The sequence below is a fragment of the Oncorhynchus gorbuscha genome, linkage group LG05 (assembly GCF_021184085.1).
Source record: "Oncorhynchus gorbuscha isolate QuinsamMale2020 ecotype Even-year linkage group LG05, OgorEven_v1.0, whole genome shotgun sequence".
Classification (NCBI taxonomy): Eukaryota; Metazoa; Chordata; class Actinopteri; order Salmoniformes; family Salmonidae; genus Oncorhynchus; species Oncorhynchus gorbuscha.
Window position 1 is genome coordinate 64,748,470 of NC_060177.1, and position 25,799 is coordinate 64,774,268.

Genomic DNA, 25,799 nt, shown 5'->3' on the forward strand with positions numbered 1-25,799 from the left:
CCCAACACCTCTCATCACCCGAGAATCCCATCCCCGCAGTGAAGCATGGTGGTGGCAGCATCATGCTGTGGGGATGTTTTTCCATTGGCAGGGACTGGGAAACTGGTCAGAATTGAAGGAATGATGGATGGCGCTAAATACAGGGAAATTCTTGAGGGAAACCTGTTTGTCTTCCAGAGATTTGAGACTGGGTTCACCTTCCAGCAGGACAATGACCCGAAGCATACTGTTAAAGAAACACTTGAGTGGTTTAAGGGGAACATTTAAATGTCTTGGAATGGATTAGTCAAAGCCCAGACCTCAATCCAATTGAAAATTTGTGGCATGACTTACAGATTGCTGTACACCAGCGGAACCCATCCAACTTGAAGGAGCTGGAGCAGTTTTGCCTTGAAGAATGAGCAAAAATCCCAGTGGCTAGATGTGCCAAGCTTATAGATACATACCCCAAGAGACCTGCAGCTGTAATTGCTGCAAAAGGTATTACCTTTGGAGGGGTGAATGCATGCTCAAGTTCTCAGTTTTTATTTGTTTCACACAAAAATATGCATCTTCAAAGGGAAAGGCATGCTGGGTAAATGAAATGAAACAACCCCCCCCTTTTTTAAATTCCAGGTTGGAAATTCAAAAATAGGAAAAATGCCAAGGGGGTGAATACTTTTGCAAGCGACTGTAAGTAAGTAAAAGCACAGTATGCTGCTTAAACCACATCTATTGTGAGGTGGCAGACAGCTCAGAAATAAGCTTCATGGTCAATTAGGATGGAAGGCGTGAGACGTGAGTGTTTAGATGAGACGAAGGTGGGGTATCTACTACACTTCAACAACCCTCAGTCACTGAGAATGTATATTCTCCACATCATAATGTGAACAGTCTTCCACATTCCATGTACACAAGAACAGAAACAAAAAACAAAACCCAAGCTCCACTTTAACATAACTCCTATATTTTACATGTGAATACAATGCTTAAAATAAAAAAAGGTTTTCATTGAACAAAAAAAACAATTAAAAAAGTATTAGAAACATTCACGTGGTACGTTGTCATCTCAGTCTGTTGGGAACAACATGGTCACAGATTTCCCCTTCAGTACAAGCTCTCCAATAATTCTCTATGCTGCACTGCTACGTCCCCTGGCAGATCACTTGTAACCTAAAGAACAATTATGATAATAATACTATTAACAATAAACAGAGAGACCGGATAAAAACAAAACATATACATTAACTCAACAAAGGTCATAAATATATTAGTCACTCAAAAGAGAGTGTGTTATCTTCCCTGATGGTGAGAGAACTCTTAGTGCACAGCATCATGACAGGCTGGTGCAGTAGAGGCCAGTCCATTGTCAAATCATTAGAATCAGAGGACAGTGACCAGAATGGGCTGTAACAGCAATAAGAACTTAATATGCCAAGCTGAGGCACTGACCGAGGAAGCCAAGTGAAGAATTCCTGACATGAGGGTTGGAGTATTCCAGGTTTTAAAAAAATCCTTAAGGGTGCAGAAGACTGTCCACTCTGTTGTCCACAGGTGGGTCTCTGATCATCTCATACTCTGTACGTTTCACTTCAAGAACGACTGCGGTCCTCTTGGGTTCCCACTAGCATTTTGCTGTATAACTTTTGTTGCTCCTCTTTGAATGCATCTTTTACTTTCCCTCGCTTTAAACCGCCATCCCTACAAAGCAACATCATTCACAAATCCATTACACAGTACTCTGTGATGCTCACACAGGGATACAGCTGAGCAAAACTAAGTTGGGTTTAACAATGACACAGACCTGATATTATAAGCCTATAACCCATGTGTACATATGTTCACAGATGTTTGCTATGGGTTACTCACCATAGCAAGTCCACCAGCCCTCCTTGCCTGGCGATAGCTGCTTTGACCCGACTGGCAAACTGGACTGCATCCTCGCCTTGCTGTTCAGAAAGGAAAACAAAGATGAAGACCAGGTTGACACACAAAGGGGACTGGGCCACCTGAGCATCCGACATGTGCTGGAAAGGGTCTCAGTGCACATAATGTATGAAGGACCTATCCTATTCAATGGCTACAGCCACTAACGGGCTAAATTGGCATATTGTAGTATAGTATCAAGTAAATTGACAAACTGGGATATCAAATCAAGCACAGTGCAATTCATGGGCCATGCATCAAGAGGACAGAAGAATCTCTAAAAATGGAGTGTTCTGATTCTGTGTGACTATGATCTCCAGGTTACAAAGAGACTGGAGAAGATGGCTGCTCCAAATGTCTGCACCAAGTACTAGTTCCCATTCAAGCAGCAAGTGGAAAATGTATTCAAAGGGCAGGACACCTCTGAGGACCAGTTGGATCACAGCCCAAGTTTCTTCAACTCTGACATTTAAAGAAAAATGTCCCAATCTTCCCTCCCTCTGCTTTCTACATCAAAATGGGACAGTCGTCGGTCAATGGCCAGGGCCACAAAGCTAGCCAACCCCTGCCGCTGAACATGTTGTTTTAGAAGTGGGTGGTAGTACTCAACTCTTTCCTGTTATTCATGAGCGAGGTCTGACCAAGTTCACATCCACACCCGGCTTAAAATACCAAATGCAAACTCTGGGTAGCTTGAACATAACCTAGGTAAATCATGCAAGGCTAAGGTCAAAGGAAGGTGTGCATCATATGCATCCATTCAATATGACCTACTGGTGTATTGAAATGATAGATTGCCACTGCACAATAATATCAACCACATAAAACAGCCAACTTCAGGGAGGTTAGCTTGACTACACAAATGCTTTTTTATTTTACCAGGTAGGCTAGTTAGAGGTAGAACAAGTTCTCATTTAGCAAACGACCACCCCTCATCACTGTCAAACGCTCCCTAAAACACTTCTGCGAGCAGGCCTTTCTAATCGACCTGGCCGGGGTATCCTGGAATGACATTGACCTCATCCCGGCAGGAGAGGATGCCTGGTTATTCTTTAATAGTGCCTTCCTCACCATCTTAAATCGGCATGCCCCATTCAAAAAAAATGTAGAACCAGGAATAGATATAGCCCATGGTTCACTCCAGACCGGTCTGCCCTTGGCCAGCACAAAAACATCCGTTCTGCATTAGCATTGAATAGCCCCCGTGATATGCAACTTTTCAGGGAAGTTAGGAACCATTATACACAGGCAGTTAGGAAAGCTCAGGCTAACTGCCCGGCACCCTCCACAGCAACCCGCCCAAGCCCCCACCATTTCTCCTTCACCCATATCCAGATAGCTGATGTTCTGAAAGAGCTGCAAAATCTGGACCCCTACAAATCAACAGGGCTAGACAATCTGGATTACCTGCCGAAATTGTTGCAACCCCTATTATTAGCCTGTTCAACCTCTTTTTCGTATCGTCTGAGATGCCCAAAGATTGGAAAGCTGCCGCGGTCATCCCCCTCTTCAAAGGGGGAGACACTCTAGACCCAAACTGCTACAGACCTATATCTATCCTACCCTGCATCTCTAAGGTCTTCGAAAGCCAAGTTAACAAACAGATCCCTGACCATTTTGAACCACATCGTACCTTCTCCGCTATGCATTCTGGTTTCCGAGGTGGTCATGGGTGGACCTCAGCCACGCTCAAGGTCCTAAACGATATCATAACCGCCATCGATAAGAGACATTACTGTGCAGCTGTATTCATCGACCTGGCCAAGGCTTTCGACTCTTGTCAATCACCACATCCTCATCAGCAGACACGACAGCCTTGGTTTCTCAAATGACTGCCTCGCCTGGTTTACCAACTACTTTTCTGATAGAGTTCAGTATGTCAAATCGGAGGGCCTGTTGTCCGGACCTCTGGCAGTCTCTATGGGGGTGCCACAGGGTTCAAGTCTCGGGCCGACTCTCTACTCTGTAAACATCAATGATGTCGCTCTTGCTGCTGGTGATTCTCTGATCCACCTCTACGCAGACGACATCGTTCTGTATACTTCTGGCCCATCTTTGCACACTGGGTTAACTAATCTCCAGACGAGCTTCAATGCCATACAGCTCTCCTTCCGTGGCCTCCAACTGCTCTTAAACGCAAATAAAACTAAATGCATGCTATTCAACCGATCATTGCCCGCCCATCCAGCATCACTACTCTGGACGGCTCTGACTTAAAATACCTAGGTGTCTGGCTAGACTAAACTCTCCTTCCAGACTCACATTAAGCATCTCCAATCAAAAATTAAATCTAGAATCGTCTTCCTATTTCGCAACAACTGACCATCCTACCGATCCTTGACTTCGGCGATGTCATCTATAAAATAGCCTGGGGTGTAAAGGAGCAACATAAATAAAATGACAGTATGGGGATGAGGTAGTTGGATGGGCTATTTACAGATGAGCTATGTACAGGTGCAGTGATGTGAGCTGCTCTGACAGCTGGTACTTAAAGCTAGTGAGGGAGATATGAGTCTCTAGCTTCTGTAATTTTTGCAATTCGTTCCAGTCATTGGCAGCAGAAAACTGGAGTGGAAAGGCGACCAAAGGAGGAGTTGGCTTTGGGGGTGACCAGTGAGATATACCTGCTGGAGCGTGTGCTACGAGTGGGTGCTGCTATGGTGACCAGTGACCTGAGATAAAGCAAGGCTTTACCTAGCAAAGACTTATAGATCACCTGAAGCCCAGTGGGTTTGGCGACGAATATGAAGTGAGGGCCAGCCAACGAGAGCATACAGGTCGCAGTGGTGGGTAGTATATGGGGCTTTGGTGACAAAACGGTTGGCAATGTTATAGGCTGCATCCAATTTGCTGAGTAGAGTGTTGGAGGGTATTTTGTAAATGACATCGCCAAAGTCAAGGATCGGCAGGATAGTCAGTTTTACAAGGATATGTTTGGCAGCATGAGTGAAGGATGCTTTGTTGCGAAATAGGAAGCAGATTCTAGATTTAATTTTGGATTGGAGATGCTTAATGTGAGTCTGGAAGGAGAGTGTACAGTCTATTTGTAGTTGTCCACAAGTCATAACCGTCCAGAGTAGTGATGCTGGACGGGCGGGCAGCGATCAATTGAAGAGCATGCATTTAGTTTTACTTACATTTAAGAGCAGTTGAAGGCCACGGAAGGGGAGATGTATGGCATTGAAGCTCACCTGGAGGTTAGTTAACACAGTATCCAAATAAGGGCCAGAAGTATACAGAATGGTGTCGTCTGCGTAGAGGTGGATCAAATAATCACCAGCAGCAAGAGCTACATCGTTGATGTTTACAGAGAAAAGAGTCGGCCCGAGGATTGAACACTGTGGCACCCCCATAGAGACTGCCAGAGGTCCGGACAACAGGCCCTCCGATTTGACATACAGAACTCTGAGAAGTATGGGTGAACCAGGCGAGGCAGTCATTTGAGAAACCAAGGCTGTTGAGTCTGCCGATAAGAATGTGGTGATTGACAGAGTCGAAAGCCTTGGCCAGGTTGATGAATACAGCTGCACAGTAGTCTCTTATCGATGGTGGTTATGATATCGTTTAGGACCTTGAGCGTGGCTGAGGTGCACCCATGACCAGCTCGGAAACCAGATTGCATAGCAGAGACGGTATGGTGGGATTCGAAATGGTCAATCTGTTTGTTAACTTGGCTTTCAAAGACCCTAGAAAGGCAGGGTAGGATAGATATAGGTTTGTAGCAGTTTGGGTCTGGAGAGTCTCCCCCTTTGAAGAGGGGGATGACCGCCGCAGCTTTCCAATCTTTGGGGATCTCAGACATTACGAAAGAGGTTGAACAGGCTAGTAAATAGGGGTTGCAAACATTTCGGCGGATCATTTTAGAAAAAGAGGGTCCAGATTTTCTAGCCCGGTTGATTTGTAGGGGTCCAGATTTTGCAGCTCATTCAGAACATCAGCTATCTGGATTTGGGTGATGGAGAAATGGGGAGGCTTGGGCAAGTTGCTGTGGGGGGCACAGGGCTGTTAACCGGGGTAGGGGTAGCCAGGTGGAAAGCATTGCCAGCAGTAGAAAAATGTTTATTTAAATTCTCAATTATCACGGATTTATCGGTGGTGACTGTTTCCTAGCCTCAGTAAAGTGGGAGGAGGTGCTCTTATTCTCCATGGACTTTACAGTGTTACAGAACTTTTGGGAGTTTGTGCTACAGGATGCACATTTCTGTTTGAAAAAGCTAGCCTTAGCTTTCCTAACTGCCTGTGTATATTGGTTCCTAACTTCCCAGAAAAGTTGCAAATCACGGGGGCTAGTCGATGCTAGTGCAGTATGCCATAGGATGTTTTTGTGCTGGTCAAGGGCAGTCAGGTCTGGAGTGAACCAAGGGCTATATCTATTCCTGGTTCTACATTTTTTGAAATGGGTCGTGCTTTACAGTATTAATTTTACTGGGGCTAGAGTGTGCTAATCAAATATCATGTTCCAGCCAACATTAAACAACGCACAATTGCCAGTCAAAAATGCCACTGAGCTTAGGGTCTTGAATCACTGTCAAAGCAACCCTTAAGCCTTTTAGCGATATTTTCAAGAAGATGGATTTTAAAAAGTAAACGGTGAGGTTGTTCCCAGACTAACCTCTCTGATCATGGGTGGCAGGTACCAAACACTGCACACAATGGCCCAGCTGCTCATCATCCTCAGCAGGTAGTTGACCATCCCAAACTGGCTGCTGTTCCAGAAGGCATCTCCAAAGCGGGGGTCGTACTGTTGGGACCGGAGGGACAGGGACATTGATTAATACTGGGAGACCGGTAAAAACATCACACGCAAGCGCTCATGACACACACTCACCTTGATGGCCACAGGGTAGACTGTGGAGCCAATCTCAAAGCTGCCTTTTTTAAACATCATTACTGAAGTGTTGTTGATGCAGGTGCCTATGGGGAAAAGTCAATGTTAACAAATTGGGATAGGAAATTATATTAAAGCTAACTTATAGTCACATTTCCACAATAGAAATGCAGTAATCAACACTACTGCAACTTGTGTTCAAAGCAGTAACTAAGGAAAAACAAAAACGACTCACCTTCGGGGAAAATGAGAATAGGAAGTTTAGTTGTGTCTTCTACATGATCACTCAATCTGCAACACAAGAGGTGTTGTAAGTGTACAGTAGAACTGGGCTATATGGACAAATCTATATCCCGATAAATTAACTGAATTCTCATGATAGAACAATAAGTTTAACAATAATATGCACCAGTTACTTTTGTATACTTGTAATTGCTACTACTACTTTGAATGTTGTAGGTAGCAATTGCCCAAATTAAAGACTTATTTCAAACTTCACATTTCTCTAGTATAGGCTACTTATCGTTATCAGTAAAATGTCTTCGATGAGTGGTCGGTTTGGTTGGTGTCAAATTTTAGATATAAGTATATTGATTAGATACAGCTTGACTAGTCTTTACCAATACAAAACACTAAACCCAAAATAGTCGTTAAATCAAAACATGGTCACAGTAAACCGTCAATGGATTTGTCAATTATCTATTTATACTTAACAAAAAAACACAACATGCAACCGAGTTACAGTTCATATAAGGAAATCAGTCAATTTAAATAAATTCATCAGGCCCTAATCTATATATTTTACATGACTGGGAAAGAGCACAGCCATGGGTGGGCCTGGGAGTCCATAGGCCCACAAACTTGGGAAGCCAGGCCCAGCCAATCGGAATGAGTTTTTCCCCACAAAATGGCTTTATTACAGACAAATACTCAGTTGTTGGCTGGTCTCAGACGAATCTGCTGGGGAAGACGCTAGATGTGGAGTTCCTGGCCTGGTTATATGTGATCTGTGGTTGTGAGGCCGGTTGGGCGTACTACCAAATTCTCTAAAATGACGTTTGAGGTGGCTTATGGTAGAGAAATGAACATTCAATTCTCTGGCAACAGCTCTGGTGGACATTCCTGCAGTCAGCATGCCAATCTCATGCTCCCTTAAAACGTGAGACATCTGTGGCATTGTGTTTGTATGGCAAAACTGAACATTTTAGAGTGGCCTTTTATTGTCCCCAGCACAAGGTGCACCTACCTGTGCAATGATCATGCTGTTTAATCAGCTTCTTGATATGCCACACCTGTCAGGTGGATGGATTAACTTGGCTCACTAACAGGGATGTAAACAAATGTGTGCACAAAATTTGAGAATAAGTTTATACATTCTGAAAATTTCTGGGATCTTTTATTTCAGCTCATGAAACTAACACTTTACATGTTGCGTTTATTTTTGTTCAGTATAGATTCTTTAGGTCTTAGCTAAGGTACAGCTGAGTTAGCCTGGCTGACACGACTAACGTGGTACACAGCGAGGTTGAGCTGTGCCCCCCACAGGTCTGCACAGGATTCTTTTTTGTGCGTATGAATTTGCTTAGAAATAGAGCGAGCTTTGATTGGTTTTCTCAAACTTTTTTATTTATTTTTTTTACAAGGGGATAGACTTTTTTTTGAGTGGGAAAGACTGAACCAACCAGTAAATGCACAGCCCCCTTTATAATTGACGCATCGTGCTGACATCAAGCAGCTTCCGAAACTCTAGTCAGGAGGACCGAGTTTGGTACCTACCAGACTCGAGCGGAGTGACTTCCAACCCAAAAGTGCAGATGTGCATTACTACCTTTTGGCCACTAGATGTCGGTCTTTGACTTCAGAGCGTTCAAACCAAATATGTGGACAGGCTTTCACCATAGACTTCTGGATTACGCCCATCAAACCACCATGGATTTGCCCAACCTGGAATAGACGCACACACATGTGTGGTTTAACAAACATCTGATGATACAGGTCAACAATCTCACACTTGCCTCTTTAAAATACTATTTTAATTCTACATTTTTTGGTAAATTCTCAGTAAGAAAATTTGAGAGCTTGCTTCTAAAATATTTTGTGTTATGGTAGTAAGTAGCACACCAGTAATTTTCTAATTTTAACACTAACTCAATGATTGACAGCAGTCATTCAGTGCTGTGGTAGGTAGCATTGTGTCTGACTGCTGTTGCTGTTCATCAAGGGCCTTACCATTGCATAGCAGCCATCACTGGCCAAGATGATGACGTCGATGGGTGAGGTGTGGTTGGCCACACAGATCCCTCCATTCTTGGGCTTGTTTTCACTGGGAGGATAGATAGAGAGAGAGAGAGGACAGGATGAGTATCAGTAAACAAGACATTATCAGGAAATGACCATTCCAGTGTAAACTAGATCCTAAGAAACCTGTGGATGATGGAAAATGGGTTTGAGGGAGAAGCCAGGCTCCCTCTCCCTCACCCCTCCCTAATTAACATGAACGTGAGAGAAGACAAATGATGTTGGCATCCAAAGCCTGACCCCCTGAACATGTTGGACTGGAGTACGAGGTTACATTCAGGAGATAAATGGTGATCATGTTGTATTGTTACCAAAACAGAGCCCCTCTTACACCACTTCAGTATTATTTGCCCCCAGACTAGGCAGAGGAACATGCTGTAACAGGCACAGCGCTATATGTAGATTCCTTCAGGAGACATAACCCATACTGAATACACCACATTCTTAGACAGTTTGGCCTATTAGAAACATGTTTATGATCAGTTATTTGAAATCTTTGAAAACATTTGCACTTAGGGCCAATTTCATGGACAAAGACGAACCTAGGCCTACGGGTTAAATACAGTTCCTGACTATGGCGGCTCATGTAAAAAAAAATGTTACTGCAAAAAAAAAGGCTATATTGACACGTTCATATGACAAGTACCCTCTCTGACTTAAATGGTTGATTCAGGTGCAATCTTACTGGCAGCAATATCCTTGCCTGTGAAGCCCTTTTTGTGCAAAGCAATGATGACAGCACATGTTTCCTTATAGGTAACCATGCTTGATAGAGGAAGAACAATGATTCCAAGCACCACCCTCCTTTTCAAGCTTCCAGTCTGGGTAGCCTAGTGGTTAGAGCGTTGGACTATTAACCGGAAGGTTGCAAGTTCAAATCCCCGAGCAGACAAGGTACAAATCTGTCGTTCTACCCACTGTTCCTAGGCGTCATTGAAAATAAAAATGTGTTCTTAACTGACTTGACTAGTTAAATAAAGGTAAAAAAAATACAAATATAATAAATACATTCAAACTCAAACAGCATGAAAGAGTGATCTCCAGCCTTGTCAACACTCACACCTGTGTTAACGAGAGAATCACTGACATGATGTCAGCTGGTCCTTTTGTGGCAAGGCTGAAATGCAGTGGAAATGTTTTTGGGGGATTCAGGTCATTTGCATGGCAAAGGGGGACTTTGCAATTAATTGCAATTCATGTCATAACATTCTGGAGTATATGCAAATTGCCATCATACAAACTGAGGCAGCAGACTTTGTGAAAATTGATATTTGTATCATTCTCAAAATGATTGGCCACGACTGTATGTCCACATTGTTAAGTTATAGCCTTATTCTAAAATTGATTGAGAAAATAAATTGACAAACAATATCCCATAACGACGATGAAAACAGGTTTAGAATTCAAATTTTATAAAAATAACAGAAATACCTTATTTACATAAGTATTAGTCCCTTTGCTAGGAGACTTGAAATTGAGCTCAGGCGGATCCTGTTTCCATTGATCATCCTTGAGATATTTCTACAACTTGGGAGTCCCTGAATTGGAGTCCCCTGAACTCTGAGCTAAATGTCAGGTGTCATGTCTGGAGGAAACCTGGCACCATCCCAACGGTGAAGCATGCATCATGCTGTGGGGATGTTTTTCAGCGGCAGGGACTGGGAAACAACTCAGGATCAAGGGAAAGATGAACGTCGCAAAGAGATCCTTAACGAAGTCCTGAGTGATATGGTGCAGATTGTGGCGAATGTTCTCAGACTGGGGCCAAGGTTCACCTTCCAACAGAACAATGACCCGAAGCACACAGCCAAGACAAAACAGGAGTGGCTTCGAGACAAGTCTCAATGTCCCCGAGTGGCCCAGCCAGAGCCCGGACCTGAACCCAATCAAACATCTCTGGAGAGACCTGAAAATAGCTGTGCAGCAACGCTCTCCATCCAACCTGATAGCTTGAGAGGATCTGCAGAGAAGAATGGGAGAAACTCCCCAAATACAGGTGTCAAGCTTGCAGGCTGTAATCGCTGCCAAATGTGCTTCAACAAAGTGCTAAGTAAGAGGTCTGAATACTTAATTTTTTTATATAAATGAGCAAATATATCAACCTGTTCTTGTTTTGTCATTATGCGGTATTGTGTGTAGACTAAATATTTTTTCCCCCCACATCAATCAATCTCAGAATAAGGCTGTAACAAAATATGGGTGAAAAAATCAAGGGGTCTGAATGCACTATACTTATACTTATTTATTTTGACCGTTCGTGAGTCTTTCCATAGAGGGGTCATAATAGTTTAAAGGCCAAACTGTTCGGACATCACAGACAATTTTGTGTGAAGACCAATTTTCGGGATGTCTCATGGTCTGACAAACACTGCTCACTGTTACCTTTGACAGCAGATGCAGAAGTGGGATTTATTTAATTAACAGATCTCCACCGGGTGGGAACATCGGGTTTTTAATGCCCAAACAATGAAGGCTTTTCTGATGTTTCTCTGGCGCTAGTGCCTTTAGTGAAACCTAGCCCGGTAAAGTCCGTGGCAACAGTTTGTGCTGGGTTCCTCTCAGGGTAGTCTACCCCAGACCTAGATTAAATGTGATTGGTGATTTGAACAAGGCAAACAGGCAAAGCAACAATACAGGACTATGATCAAATCCTACTACTCCGGCTCTGACGCTCGTTGGATGTGGCAGGGCTTGCAAACTATCACGGATTACAAAGGGGAACCCAGCCGCGAGTTGCCCAATGACTCAAACCTAACAGAAGAGCTAAATGCCTTCTATGTTTGCTTTGAGGCAAGCAGCACTGAACCATGCATGAGAGCGCCAGCTGTTCCGGATGACTGTGTGATCACGCTCGCAGTAGTGGATGTGAGTAAGACCTTTAAACAGGTATAATTCACAAGGCTGCAAGGCCAGACGGATTACCAGGACGCCTACTCAGAGCATGCGCTGACCAGCTGGCAAGTGTCTTCACTGACATTTTCTACTGCTCCCTGACCTAGTCTGTCATACCAACATGTCCCAAGCAGACAACCATAGTCCCTGTGCCAAAGAACACCATGGTAACTTGTCTAAATGACTATTGCCCTGGACCACTTACATCTGTAGCCATGAAATGCTTTGAAATGCTGGTCATGGCTCACATCAACACCATCATCCTAGCCACCCTGAACCCACTCCAATACCAACCCAACAGATCCACAGATGACACTATTGCACTCCATACTGCTCTTTGCCACCTATGTGAGAATTCCATTTTTTGACTACAGCTCAGCTTTCAACACTATAGTGATGAGCTTGGAGGGCACTATGCTAAGGACCCTGGGACTGGACAACTCCCTCCACAACTGGATCCTGGACCTCCTGACATGCCGCCCTGGGGTGGTGAGAGTAGGCAACAACAAGTCCGCCACGCTGGACCCTCAGGGGTACGTGCCTAGTCCCATCCTGTACTCCCTGTTCACCCACGATTGTGTGGCTGCGCACGACTCCAACACCATCATTAAATTTTCTGACAACACAGGCCTGATCACCGATGACAATGAGAGCCTATAGGGAGGAGATCAGAGATCTGGCAGTGTGCTGTCAGAACAATGACCTCTCCCTCAACGTCAGCAAGACAAAGGAGCTGATCGTGGACTACGGGAAATGGAGGGCCGAGCATGCACCCATTAACATTGACAGTGGGTATAGCGGAGTGGGTCGAGAGCTTCAAGTTCCTCGGTGTCCACATCACTCAGGATCTATCATGGTCCACACACACCAACAGAATCGTGAAGAGGGCACAACAATGCCTCTTCCTCATCAGGAGGCTGAAAAGATTTGGCATGGGCCCTTAGATCCTCAAAGTTCTACAGCTGCACCATTGAGAGCATCTTGACTAGCTGCATCACCACTTGGTATGGCAACTGCTGCTTGGCATCCGACCGCGCTACAGAGTGTAGTGCCTACAGCCAAGTAAATCACTAAGGCCGAGCTCCCTGCCATCCAGGACCTCTATATGTATCAGGCAGTGTCAGAGGAAGGCCCTAAAAATTGTCAAAGACTCCAGCTACCCAAGTCATAGACTTCTCTGCTACCGCACAGAAAGTGGTATCGATACACCAGGTCTGGAACCAATAGGACCCTGAATAGCTACTACCCCCAAGCCATAAGATGGCTAAATAGTTAGTCCAGTTTACCATCTGCATTTTCCCTATTTGCACTAACTAGGGATGTACGATATAAATTCGGTGAACATATCGGAATCAGCCGATATTAGCTAAAAATGCCAACATCGGTGTCGGCCCGATGTCTAGTTTTACGTCGATGTTAAAAACCGATGTCAAAGCTAACATGCACACCTACATGACGTAATGACGCCACGTAAAATGTTACACTACACGTGCAACACAGCATTCCTAACCTAGCCCACACAATGTCTGCTGTGTGGCTCGAGCGGTCAACAAGTCGAGCAGTCATTTGAAAGTGTAAGAACATTTCAGCGAGACAACTCAAAAGGCAAAATCCATTAAAACGCCAAAATAATGGAATTCATTGCCCTTGACAATCAGCCGTTCTCTATTGTGGGTGATGTTGGCTTTCGCCGACTGGTCGAGCACCAGTACACACTACCAACTGCACTATTTTTCAGATGTTGCCCTACCGGAGTTACACAGTAATAGCGTCACTGCTATTAGCTTCACGACATACATACTGTGGAACGCCGTTTGGGTATTTGCATGTCCCCAAAAAAATACAGTAGCACTGTCAAAGCTGCACAAAAAAAGTCTGCAAACACCGGCCACGAACGATGCGTTTACAATACCGCGTTGGTAATAAAGCATCATTTGTTCAACCGCAATTTCTGGGGTAGCTAGCTAGCACCAATACAACCAGCCTGATAACAATGAACAGTAGAAACTGAGTAATTTTCATTATTCTTAGCAATGATTTAGGAATCCTTGTGTGTAAGTATTAGCTAGGTTGGCACCTGTTGTTCACCTATTGAAATTGATCTTCAGTTCATAAAAATAAAAAGCTAGCCAGCTCCTTAACCCTGTTGCCCAAAGCTAACATTATAAGCAGCCAGCTAGCGTCTGTCTAGTGAGGATTGACCGGACCGGGTTGTGTTGTGAAGCTAGCCACAGTACGGATTAGGCACAATAGTGGAATAGTGTTATTTGACACGTATCTTTTTTGACACGCCAAGACCCAAACGGCGTTCCATAGAAATCCTGGTTGAGAATGAAACGACTGAACGGAACAGCAAGTAAGTGAAAGAAATAGGTTTTGATTATGTTTTACTGGTAATGGGGATATATGTAAATGCCAACAAAATAACCTTTTGGGAGGTCCGTGGGGCGACGCACAATTGGCCTAGCGTCGTCCGGGTTAGGGTGGGTTTGGCCGGTAGGGATATCCTTGTCTCATCGCGCACCAGCGACTCCTGTGGCGGGCCGGGCGCAGTGCACGCTAACCAAGGTTGACAGGTGAACGGTGTTGCCAACCCGGGTTCCGCAGGGCGGCTTGGTTGGGTTGTGTATCGGAGGACGTATGACTTGACCTTCGTCTCTCCCGAGCCCGTACGGGAGTTGTAGCGATGAGACAAGATAGTAGCTACTAACAATTGGATACCACGAAATTGGGGAGAAAAAAAGGGGTAAAACTTTTGGTCAGTGTGGTGTGTGTGTAACCTTGATTTAACTAGGCAAGTCAGTTCCTATTTACAATGACGGCCCGGACAATGCTGGACCAATTGTGCGCCGCCCTATGGGACTCCCAATCACGGCCAGATGCATCAACATGCTTTCCATGTGTATGCCTATTGGTTGCTGCTTACCTGTCGTGGTAGGTGATGATGGCAGTGAGCGCTCTGACACAGATACGGTAACACATCAGATGCACCTGCTCACTGAGGAAGTTCTTCATCCTTCAGGAAGAAGACAGGAAACAGCTTGGTACCTGGCAACACCAATGTTGTTACTACCATAATTACTATGTTACGACTCAGGTAGAAGGAAAGTGTTACAATGAGAAATCCTTACCTCCCATTTGGAAGAAACCCGATGATGGATGTGAGAACGACGAGAAGACCCACCCCGGTGAAGGCAAGAGTTACCCTGTCAGAGAACACACAGAGCTGCAGTCAAACACAGCTCAGTACAGCCCATTCTAATCATATGATTTCTGTGTTTGAGCTCATGTGCATATCACACAACATAAGACATTTTCAAAGTGTCTTTAACAGACAGTTGCGGCAATGCTGTCACTCTCCCTAATGATAAATGCCAAGTGGACATGGATTACTCTGGATACGAAATGACGTTGCGTAACGTTGAAACTTTTTTGAAACTTTCATTAATAAGAGCCATGTTATCCTACACCAATTCTGTCTCCACTTTCCCTGGCTGGCGGGCATGCAGGCAGACAGAGGCAGCAAACAAACGCTCCACACCGCGTGGCCGCTGCCACCCTAATCTGGTGGTCCCAGCGCGCACGACCCACGTGGAGTTCCAGGTCTCCGGTAGCCTCTGGAACTGCCGATCTGCAGCCAACAAGGCAGAGTTCATCTCAGCCTATGCCTCCCTCCAGTCCCTCGACTTCTTGGCACTGACAGAAACATGGATCACCACAGATAACACTGCTACTCCTACTGCTCTCTCTTCGTCCGCCCACGTGTTCTCGCACACCCCGAGAGCTTCTGGTCAGCGGGGTGGTGGCATCGGGATCCTTATCTCTCCCAAGTGGTCATTCTCTCTTTCTCCCCTTACCCATCTGTCTATCGCCTCCTTTGAATTTCATGCTGTCACAGTTACCAGCCCTTTCAAGCTTAACATCCTTATCATTTATCGCCCTCCAGGTCCCCTCGGAGAGTTCATCAATGAGCTTGATGCCTTGATAAGCTCCTTTCCTGAGGACGGCTCACCTCTCACAGTTCTGGGCGACTTTAACCTCCCCACGTCTACCTTTGACTCATTCCTCTCTGCCTCCTTCTTTCCACTCCTCTCCTCTTTTGACCTCACCCTCTCACCTTCCCCCCCTACTCACAAGGCAGGCAATACGCTCGACCTCATCTTTACTAGATGCTGTTTTTCCACTAACCTCATTGCAACTCCCCTCCAAGTCTCCGACCACTACCTTGTATCCTTTTCCCTCTCGCTCTCATCCAACACTTCCCACACTGCCCCTACTCGGATGGTATCGCGCCGTCCCAACCTTCGCTCTCTCTCCCCCGCTACTCTCTCCTCTTCCATCCTATCATCTCTTCCCTCTGCTCAAACCTTCTCCAACCTATCTCCTGATTCTGCCTCCTCAACCCTCCTCTCTGCATCCTTTGACTCTCTATGTCCCCTATCTTCCAGGCCGGCTCGGTCCTCCCCTCCCGCTCCGTGGCTTGATGACTCATTGCGAGCTCACAGAACAGGGCTCCGGGCAGCCGAGCGGAAATGGAGGAAAACTCGCCTCCCTGCGGACCTGGCATCCTTTCACTCCCTCCTCTCTACATTTTCCTCCTCTGTCTCTGCTGCTAAAGCCACTTTCTACCACTCTAAATTCCAAGCATCTGCCTCTAACCCTAGGAAGCTCTTTGCCACCTTCTCCTCCCTCCTGAATCCTCCTCCCCTCCCCCTCTCTGCAGATGACTTCGTCAACCATTTTGAAAAGAAGGTCGACGACATCCGATCCTTGTTTGCTAAGTCAAACGACACCGCTGGTTCTGCTCACACTGCCCTACCCTGAGCTCTGACCTCTTTCTCCCTCTCTCTCCAGATGAAATCTCGCGTCTTGTGACGGCCGGCCGCCCAACAACCTGCCCGCTCGACCCTATCCCCTCCTCTCTTCTCCAGACCATTTCCGGAGACCTTCTCCCTTACCTCACCTCGCTCATCAACTTATCCCTGACCGCTGGCTACGTCCCTTCCGTCTTCAAGAGAGCGAGAGTTGCACCCCTTCTGAAAAAACCTACACTCGATCCCTCCGATGTCAACAACTACAGACCAGTATCCCTTCTTTCTTTTCTCTCCAAAACTCTTGAACGTGCCGTCCTTGGTCAGCTCTCCCGCTATCTCTCTCAGAATGACCTTCTTGATCCAAATCAGTCAGGTTTCAAGACTAGTCATTCAACTGAGACTGCTCTTCTCTGTATCACGGAGGCGCTCCGCACCGCTAAAGCTAACTCTCTCTCCTCTGCTCTCATCCTTCTAGACCTATCGGCTGCCTTCGATACTGTGAACCATCAGATCCTCCTCTCCACCCTCTCCGAGTTGGGCATCTCCGGCGCGGCCCACGCTTGGATTGCGTCCTACCTGACAGGTCGCTCCTACCAGGTGGCGTGGCGAGAATCTGTCTCCTCACCACGCGCTCTCACCACTGGTGTCCCCCAGGGCTCTGTTCTAGGCCCTCTCCTATTCTCGCTATACACCAAGTCACTTGGCTCTGTCATAACCTCACATGGTCTCTCCTATCATTGCTATGCAGACGATACACAATTAATCTTCTCCTTTCCCCCTTCTGATGACCAGGTGGCGAATCGCATCTCTGCATGTCTGGCAGACATATCAGTGTGGATGACGGATCACCACCTCAAGCTGAACTTCGGCAAGACGGAACTGCTCTTCCTCCCGGGGAAGGACTGCCCGTTCCATGATCTCGCCATCACGGTTGACAACTCCATTGTGTCCTCCTCCCAGAGTGCTAAGAACCTTGGCGTGATCCTGGACAACACCCTGTCGTTCTCAACTAACATCAAGGCGGTGGCCCGTTCCTGTAGGTTCATGCTCTACAACATCCGCAGAGTACGACCCTGCCTCACACAGGAAGCGGCGCAGGTCCTAATCCAGGCACTTGTCATCTCCCGTCTGGATTACTGCAACTCGCTGTTGGCTGGGCTCCCTGCCTGTGCCATTAAACCCCTACAACTCATCCAGAACGCCGCAGCCCGTCTAGTGTTCAACCTTCCCAAGTTCACTCACGTCACCCCGCTCCTCCGCTCTCTCCACTGGCTTCCAGTTGAAGCTCGCATCCGCTACAAGACCATGGTGCTTGCCTACGGAGCTGTGAGGGGAACGGCACCTCAGTACCTCCAGGCTCTGATCAGGCCCTACACCCAAATAAGGGCACTACGTTCATCCACCTCTGGCCTGCTCGCCTCCCTACCACTGAGGAAGTACAGTTCCCGCTCAGCCCAGTCAAAACTGTTCGCTACTCTGGCTCCCCAATGGTGGAACAAACTCCCTCACGACGCCAGGACAGCGGAGTCAATCACCACCTTCCGGAGACACCTGAAACCCCACCTCTTTAAGGAATACCTAGGATAGGATAAAGTAATCCTTCTCACCCCCCCCTCAAAATATTTAGATGCACTATTGTAAAGTGGCTGTTCCACTGGATGTCATAAGGTGAATGCACCAATTTGTAAGTCGCTCTGGATAAGAGCGTCTGCTAAATGACTTAAATGTAAATGTAATGTAAATGTCTAATCCAGGTGAATCCACACTACACACAAAGCTGGATAAAGGAGGTGCAGATATAGATTTATCAGAGCTCGTTAACTCCACATCACGTGAGGAAAGGTGTGTGTATGTCAGGAGGTGAATGAGGCTAACAGACTCAGACCACTGCCCTAAATTAGCTCACTGTGGGTTTATTAAACACAGTTTCCCATGCTTGTTCAATGAACTATAAACAATTGATGAACATGCACCTTTGGAACGGTCGTTAAGACACTAACAGCTTACAGACAGTAGGCAATTAAGGTCACGGTTATGAAAACTTAGGACACTAAAGAGGCCTTTCTGCTGACTGAAAAACACCAAAAGAAAGATGCCCAGGGTCCCAACTCATCTGCGTGAACATGCCTTAGGAATGTTGGAAGGACAGCATGATCGTCCTCGCAGTGGCAGTCCACGTGTAACAACACCTGCACAGGATCGGTACATCCGAACATCACACCTGCGGAACAGGTACAAGATGTCGACAACAACTGCCCGATTTACAGCATGGTCTGGGGCGCGGTTACACAGCATTGGACTTAGTTTGTTGTCATTGCAGGCATTCTCAACGATGTGCGTTACAGGGAAGACATCCTCCTCCCTCGTGGTACCCTTCCTGCAGGCTCATCCTGACATAACCCTCCAGCATGACAATGCCACCAGCCATACTGTTCGTTCTGTGCGTGATTTCCTGCTAGACAGGAATGTCAGTGTTCTGCCATGGCCAGTGAAGAGCCCGGATCTCAATCCCATTGCGCACGTCTGGGACCTGTTGGATCGGAGTGTGAGGGCTAGGGCCATTCCTCTCAGAAATGTCCAGGAACATGCAGGTGCCTTGGTGGAAGAGTGGGGTAACATCTCACAGCAAGAACTGGCAAATCTGGTGTGGTCCATAAGGAGAAGATGCACTGCAGTCAGTACTTAATGCAGCTGGTGGCCACATCAGATAGTGACTTACTTTTGACCCCCCCCTCTTTGTTCAGGGACACATTATTCCACTTCTGTTAGTCACATGTGTGGAACTTGTTCAGTTTGTCTCAGTTGTTGAATCTTGTGTTCGTACAAATATTTACACAAGTTTGCTGAAAATAAACAGTTGACAGTGAGAGAACGTTTATTTTTTGCTGAGTTTACATACAATACTGTATGATGATACAGTAGAAATGACATGGTATACAGAAAATAACACATTTTGATTGGAACGCACACATATCCAAAGTTATTATTTGTAAGGAAAACAACAATGCGAGCGCCAATCAAAAAAAAATCCAGTTTGTGCAAATGTCGGCATACTTGATATGTGGGGAAAATGCGGAAGGGCTCTCCTCGAAGAGTGAAGTCTGACTCAGTAAAGTCTCAAGCATAAGTTGTTCACATCACTGAAATTGACTACTACTGTGAATTAATGAGGCAGAACACACCTCAATTCAAACTCGTGTTAGAAAATAATTAGAAATTTGACAAGTTAAAACAGCCTATAGATAATTAGCGGGCAGTGCGGGTTAACTGTCCTGTTGCGTAACTGTTACGAATCCCTTTTGGCCCGACAGTCTATGGATGGATGGTAATCAGACCCGTAACATAACTCGTGCAAATTATATAATTGTGACAAAGTAAAAGTGAGAACGAAATAACCACGACGACTGAAATCTACCGTCAAACTCAGGGTTTATTAATAAACACACGGTAATGGGGGGAGCAGGAAAAGGGGCTGAGCTGGACCCAAGGAAAGAAATAATAAGTATTCAAAAACACCCCTAAGCTAGACTAGCCTACTTTAACAACAGCTAACTAACCAAAAATACAGTGGGTGGTCCGCCCAGTTCTAACTAGTGTATCTAACAAAGTCTACCTACGGGTAGTGTATGCCCATGGGCGACTTGTCTTGGTTTCCCCTTTTCCCACCAGCAAACAAACACAAACACCATAACCAAAAACAATACTCACAGGTGATGACAAAGTGCTATGGAGGTGCTCAAACAAAAGAGAGGTTAATACACAAAGAGAGAGTGAAACACAGAGACCTACAGACATTGCATTTACAGAGAGATTGAGCTCTAGAGCAAACAACTGACAGGGTTTTTAAACCAAGGGAAAGGAACTGTGATCGGGTAGGAAACAGGAGGAGGTGTGTCTTCTGATTGATGATGGATTGTTGACTGATTGGGGAGTGATGATTTTCACCTGTGAGGGGAGAGAAAAGAACACAGGACACACACACACACACACACACACACACACACACACACACACACACACACACACACACACACACACACACACACACACACACACACACACACACACACACACACACACACACACACACACACACACACACACACACACACACACACACACACACGCATCCGTAACAGTAACAATCACATTTTGGAACAGTGAGTGCATTCTGACATCACGTGCATAAAACCCGCGCTGGGGCGACCGTTAGCGATATATGGAACTCACATGTGAAAAGGATAACGCGATTGCAGCCCGAAGAGGTTAACGGGATGATATGACACCAGACAGAGAAAGTGCAGGGCGCCAAATTCAAAACAACAAAAATCTCATAATTACAATTCCTCAAGCATTCAAGTATTTTACACCATTTTAAAGATACAATTCTCGTTAATCCAGCCACAGTGTCTGATTTCAAAAAGGCTTTACAGCGAAAGCACCACAAACGATGTTAGGTCACCACCAAGTCACAGAAAAACAGCCATTTTCCAGCCAAAGAGAGGAGTCACAAAAAGCACATAAAAATAAACTTAAATCACCAACCTTTGATGATCTTCATCAGATGACACTCATAGGACTTCATGTTACACAATACAGGTTTTGTTCGCTAAAGTGCATATTATGGGGCGGCAGCTTAGCCTAGTGGTTAGAGCGTTGGACTAGTAACCGGAAGGTTGTGAGTTCAAACCCCCGAGCTGACAAGGTACAAATCTGTCATTCTGCCCCTGAACAGGCAGTTAACCCACTGTTCCCAGGCCGTCATTGAAAATAAGAATGTGTTCTTAACTGACTTGCCTGGTTAAATAAAGGTAAAATAAAAATCAAATAAAAATGTATATTTAAATAAATCCTTTTACATTGGCATGTTACGTTCAGTAGTTCTAAAACATGCAGTGATTGTGCAGAGAGCTACATCAATTTACAGAAATACTCATCATAAATGTTGATGAATGTTATTCATGGAATGAGAGATAAACTTCTCCTTAATCCAACCGCTGTGTCAGATTTCAAAAAAACATTACAGAAAAAGCAAACCATGCAATATTCTGAGTACAGCGTTCAGACAACAAAGCAGCCAAAAAGATATCTGCCATATTGTGTAGTCAACATTAGTCAGAAATAGCATTATAAACATTCACTTACCTTTGATGATCTTCATCAGAATGCACTCCCAGGAATCCCAGGTCCACAATAAATGTTTGATTTGTTCGATAAAGTCCATCATTTATGTCCAAATAGCTTTTTTTGTTAGGGCGTTCGGGAAACAAATCCAAAACGCGCGTTCGGGGAAACAAATCCAAAACGCACGTTCGGGAAACAAATCCAAAATGCACGTTCAGGGCCAGACGAACGTCGGACGAAAAGTTCAAAAAGTTATATTACAGGTCGTAGAAACTTGTCAAACTAAGTATAGAATCAATCTTTGGGATGTTTTTATCATAAATCTTCAATAATGTTCCAACCAGAGAATTCCTATGTCTGTAGAAAAGCAATGGAATGAGAGCTAACTCTCATGACTGCGCCTCAGGCACTCTGCCAGACACCTGGCACAATCCCCTCTCATTCACTCCCCCTTCATAGTAAAAGCCTGAAACAAAGTTCTAAAGACTGTTGACATCTAATGGAAGCCTTAGGCAGTGCAATATGACCCCATTTACACTGTATATTGGAATGGCAAAGAGTTGAAAAACTACAAATCTCAGATTTCCCACTTCCTAGTTGGATTTCTCAGGTTTTTACCTGCCATATGAGTTCTGTTATACTCACAGACATCATTCAATTACCGATTGTTATGAAAACTTGGAGAGAAAAAAAAAGAAAAAAAAAAGGAAAAATCGGTCGACCTCTAGTATGCATGTGTGTCCGAGCTGTGTGCCAGTAGTTTAGACAGACAGCTCGGTGCATTCAACATGTCAATACCTCGCATAAATAAAAGTAGTGATGAAGTCAATCTCCTCCACTTTCAGCCAGGAGAGATTGACATGCATATAATTATTAGCTCTCTGTAGTCAACATTAGTGAGAAATAGCATTATAAATATTCACTTTACCTCTGATGATCTTCATCAGAATGCACTCCCAGGAATCCCAGTTCCACAAATGTTTGTTTTGTTCGATAATGTCCATCATTTATGTCCAAATACCTCCTTTTTATTAGCGCGTTTAGCCCAGTCATCCAAATTCATGACGCGCGATCACTAGGTGCAGACGAAAAGTCAAGAAGTTCCTTTATAGTCCGTAGAAACATGTCAAATTATGTATAGAATCAATCTTTATGATGTTAACATAAATCTTCAATAATGTTCCAACCAGAGAATTCCTTTGTCTGTAGTATTGCAATGGAATGCAAGCTAACCATCACGTGAACGCGCGTTGCCAGCTCATGCCTCTCTGCCAGACTACTGACCCATCCCCCCCTCCTTTACAGTAGAAGCATCAAACAAGGTTCTAAAGACTGTTGACATCTAGTGGAGGCCTTAGGAAGTGCAATATGACCCCATTTACACTGTATATTGGAATGGCAAAGAGTTGAAAAACTACAAACCCTCAGATTTCCCACTTCCTGTTTTGATTGTTTTTCAGGTCTTTGCCTGCCATATGAGTTCTGTTATACTCCCATACATCATTCAAACAGTTTTAGAAACTTCAGGGTGTTGTCTATCCAAATCTACTAATCATATGCATATTCTAGCTTTTATGGCCGAGTAGCAGGCAGTTTAATTTGGGCATGCTTTTCATCCAAAATTCCCAATGCTGCCCCCTACCCTAGATTAGATAATTGAAATGCATTCCAGGTGACTGCCCACTGCCCCATGAAGCTGGTTGAGAGAATGCCAAGAGTGTGCAAAGCTGTCGTCAAGGCAAAGGGTGGATACTTTGTAGAATAATATATTTTATATTTGAGATTCTTCAATGTATAACTTTTGACTGGTACTGTACGTTCACTCAATTCTTTAGAATGTAGAGAAAGCGGCAATTCCAGAGGATGCCTTGAATCTCAAAACAGTTATTTCCCGGTCTTTATAAATCAAGAAATTAATCATTGTTCTCTACAATATTATAATTTAATATACTTGTACTTGATAGTGTTGATGAAATAAGAAATTTAAATTGCTTTGACCGTTGCTAGTTTAGACTTTCGTCGCTCTTGGTTGTATCTCTTTCATATTTGGCTTTGGGAGGTGCTCTGATGAAGGTCCACTGACTGAAACCTCAGCCACAATTTTAAAAAATTGCAGATTATTTTTTACTGTTTATCCAGCATTTGGAGGTGGAACCATTTGGGTGGGTAACCGATGGTTGGACCAATTAAAATCAACTTGATACCCATGTCATATTTAGGTCCAGATCCATAGCTTTCATTGGCGATCAATCTACATTGAGAGTTTCTATGGCAATTTAAAGGGAAAGAATCAGAAATACAATATGAAAACAGGAATACTGTCTTCAGGGGGTGGATATTAAAATTCATTCTGTTAGCTTTGGAAATAAATATATATTTAGTCCTTATTTTGCATTCTGCAGATTTCATTTAGAAAAAGCCCATGTCGATCACAAACCGGCAGCCAGTTAGGTTGTCAGTTGATGTTCAAAGTCAGTCCCGTTGTCACGGAGCAGTGCCACAGAGTTAAGTTAATGCTAAATTCTCAGAGTAAATAGTCTAACTTTTGAACCATATACAGTGCATTCGGAAGTATTCAGACTGACTTTTTCCACATTTTGTTAGGTTACAGCCTTATTCTAAAATTGATTTTTAAAATAAATAACACAAAAACCTCATAATGACAAAGCAAAAAGTTTTAGAAATATTTGCAAATGTATAAAAAGACTGAAATATCACATTTACATAAGTATTTAGACCATTTACCCAGTACTTTGTTGAAGCACCTTTGGCAGCGATTACAGCCTTGAATCTTGGGTATGATGCTACAAGCATGGCACACCTGTATTTGGAGAATTTCTCCCATTCTTCTCTGCAGATCCTCTCAAGCTCTGTCAGGTTGGAAGGGGAGCATCGCTGCACAGATATTTTCAGGTCTCTCCAGAGATGTTTGATCGGGTTCAAGTCTGGGCTCTGGCTGGGCCACTCAAGGACATTCAGAGACGTATCCTGAAGCCACTCAAGCGTTGTCTTGGCTGTTTGCTTAGGGTTATTCTCCTGTTGGAAGGTGAACCGTCACCCCAGTCTGAGGTCCCAGTGCTCTGGAGCAGGATTTTATCAAGGATCTCTGTAGTTTGCTCCATTCATCTTTCCCTTGATCCTGAGTAGTTTCCCAGTCCCTGCCACTGAAGAACACCCCCACAGCATGATGCTGCAACCACCATGCTTCACCGTGGAGATGGTTGTTGGGACTGGTGCAAGGTTTCCTCCAGAAGTTGTGCTTGACATTCAGGCCAATGAGTTCAATCATGGTTTCATCAGACCAAAGAATCTTGTTTTTCATGGTCAGAGTCATTTAGCTGCCTTTTGTCAAACTCCCAAGCGGGCTGACGTGTGCCTTTTACTGTGGAGTGGCTTCCGCCTAGCCTGATTGTTAAAGCGCTGCAAAGATGGGAGAACCTTCCAGAAGGACAACCATCTCCACAGAGGAACTCTGGAGCTTTGTCAGAGTGACCATCAGGTTCTTGGTCACCTCCCTGACCCCCGATTGCTCAGTTTGGATGGGCAGCCTGCTCTAGGAAGAGTTTGGAACCACCAAGACTTCTTCCATTCAAGAATTATGGAGGCCACTGTGTTCTTGGGGACATTCAACGCTGCAGGAAGTTTTTGGTACCCTTCCCCAGATCTGTTTCTCAACATAATCCTGTCTTTGAGCTCTATGGATAATTTCTTCTACCTCATGGTTTGGCTTTTGCTTTGACATGCACTGTCAACTGTGGGACTTTATATTGACAGGTGTGTGCCTTTCCAAATCATGTCCAATCAATTGAATTTACCATAGGTGGACTCCAAATCAAGTTGTAGAAACATCTTAAGGATGATCAATGGAAACAGGATGCACCTGAGCAAACTGTCAAGTCTAATAGCAAAGGGTCTGAATACTTAAGTAAATAAGTTTA

General features: G+C 44.7%; 1 protein-coding gene across 3 annotated transcripts in view; it reads right to left on the bottom strand.

Moving 5' to 3' along the window:
* Nucleotides 1-924: 924 nt before the first annotated feature.
* Nucleotides 925-25,799, bottom strand: part of LOC124036302 (glycerol-3-phosphate acyltransferase 4) — a 34,759-nt gene continuing 9,884 nt past the window's right edge. For 2 of the 3 annotated variants that reach the window (XM_046350710.1, XM_046350711.1), the window contains exons 5-13: nt 15,055-15,129; nt 14,850-14,939; nt 8,963-9,056; nt 8,562-8,677; nt 6,969-7,024; nt 6,734-6,819; nt 6,518-6,646; nt 1,849-1,928; nt 925-1,680 (exon numbers count right to left, since the gene is read on the bottom strand). In XM_046350710.1, coding sequence (XP_046206666.1) covers nt 1,572-1,680; nt 1,849-1,928; nt 6,518-6,646; nt 6,734-6,819; nt 6,969-7,024; nt 8,562-8,677; nt 8,963-9,056; nt 14,850-14,939; nt 15,055-15,129 — 835 coding nt within the window. In that variant the 3' untranslated portion in view covers nt 925-1,571. Of the gene's footprint in view, nt 1,681-1,848; nt 1,929-6,517; nt 6,647-6,733; nt 6,820-6,968; nt 7,025-8,561; nt 8,678-8,962; nt 9,057-14,849; nt 14,972-15,054; nt 15,133-25,799 lie in introns of those variants that run through there. The other variant, XM_046350712.1, reaches the window with a different exon arrangement.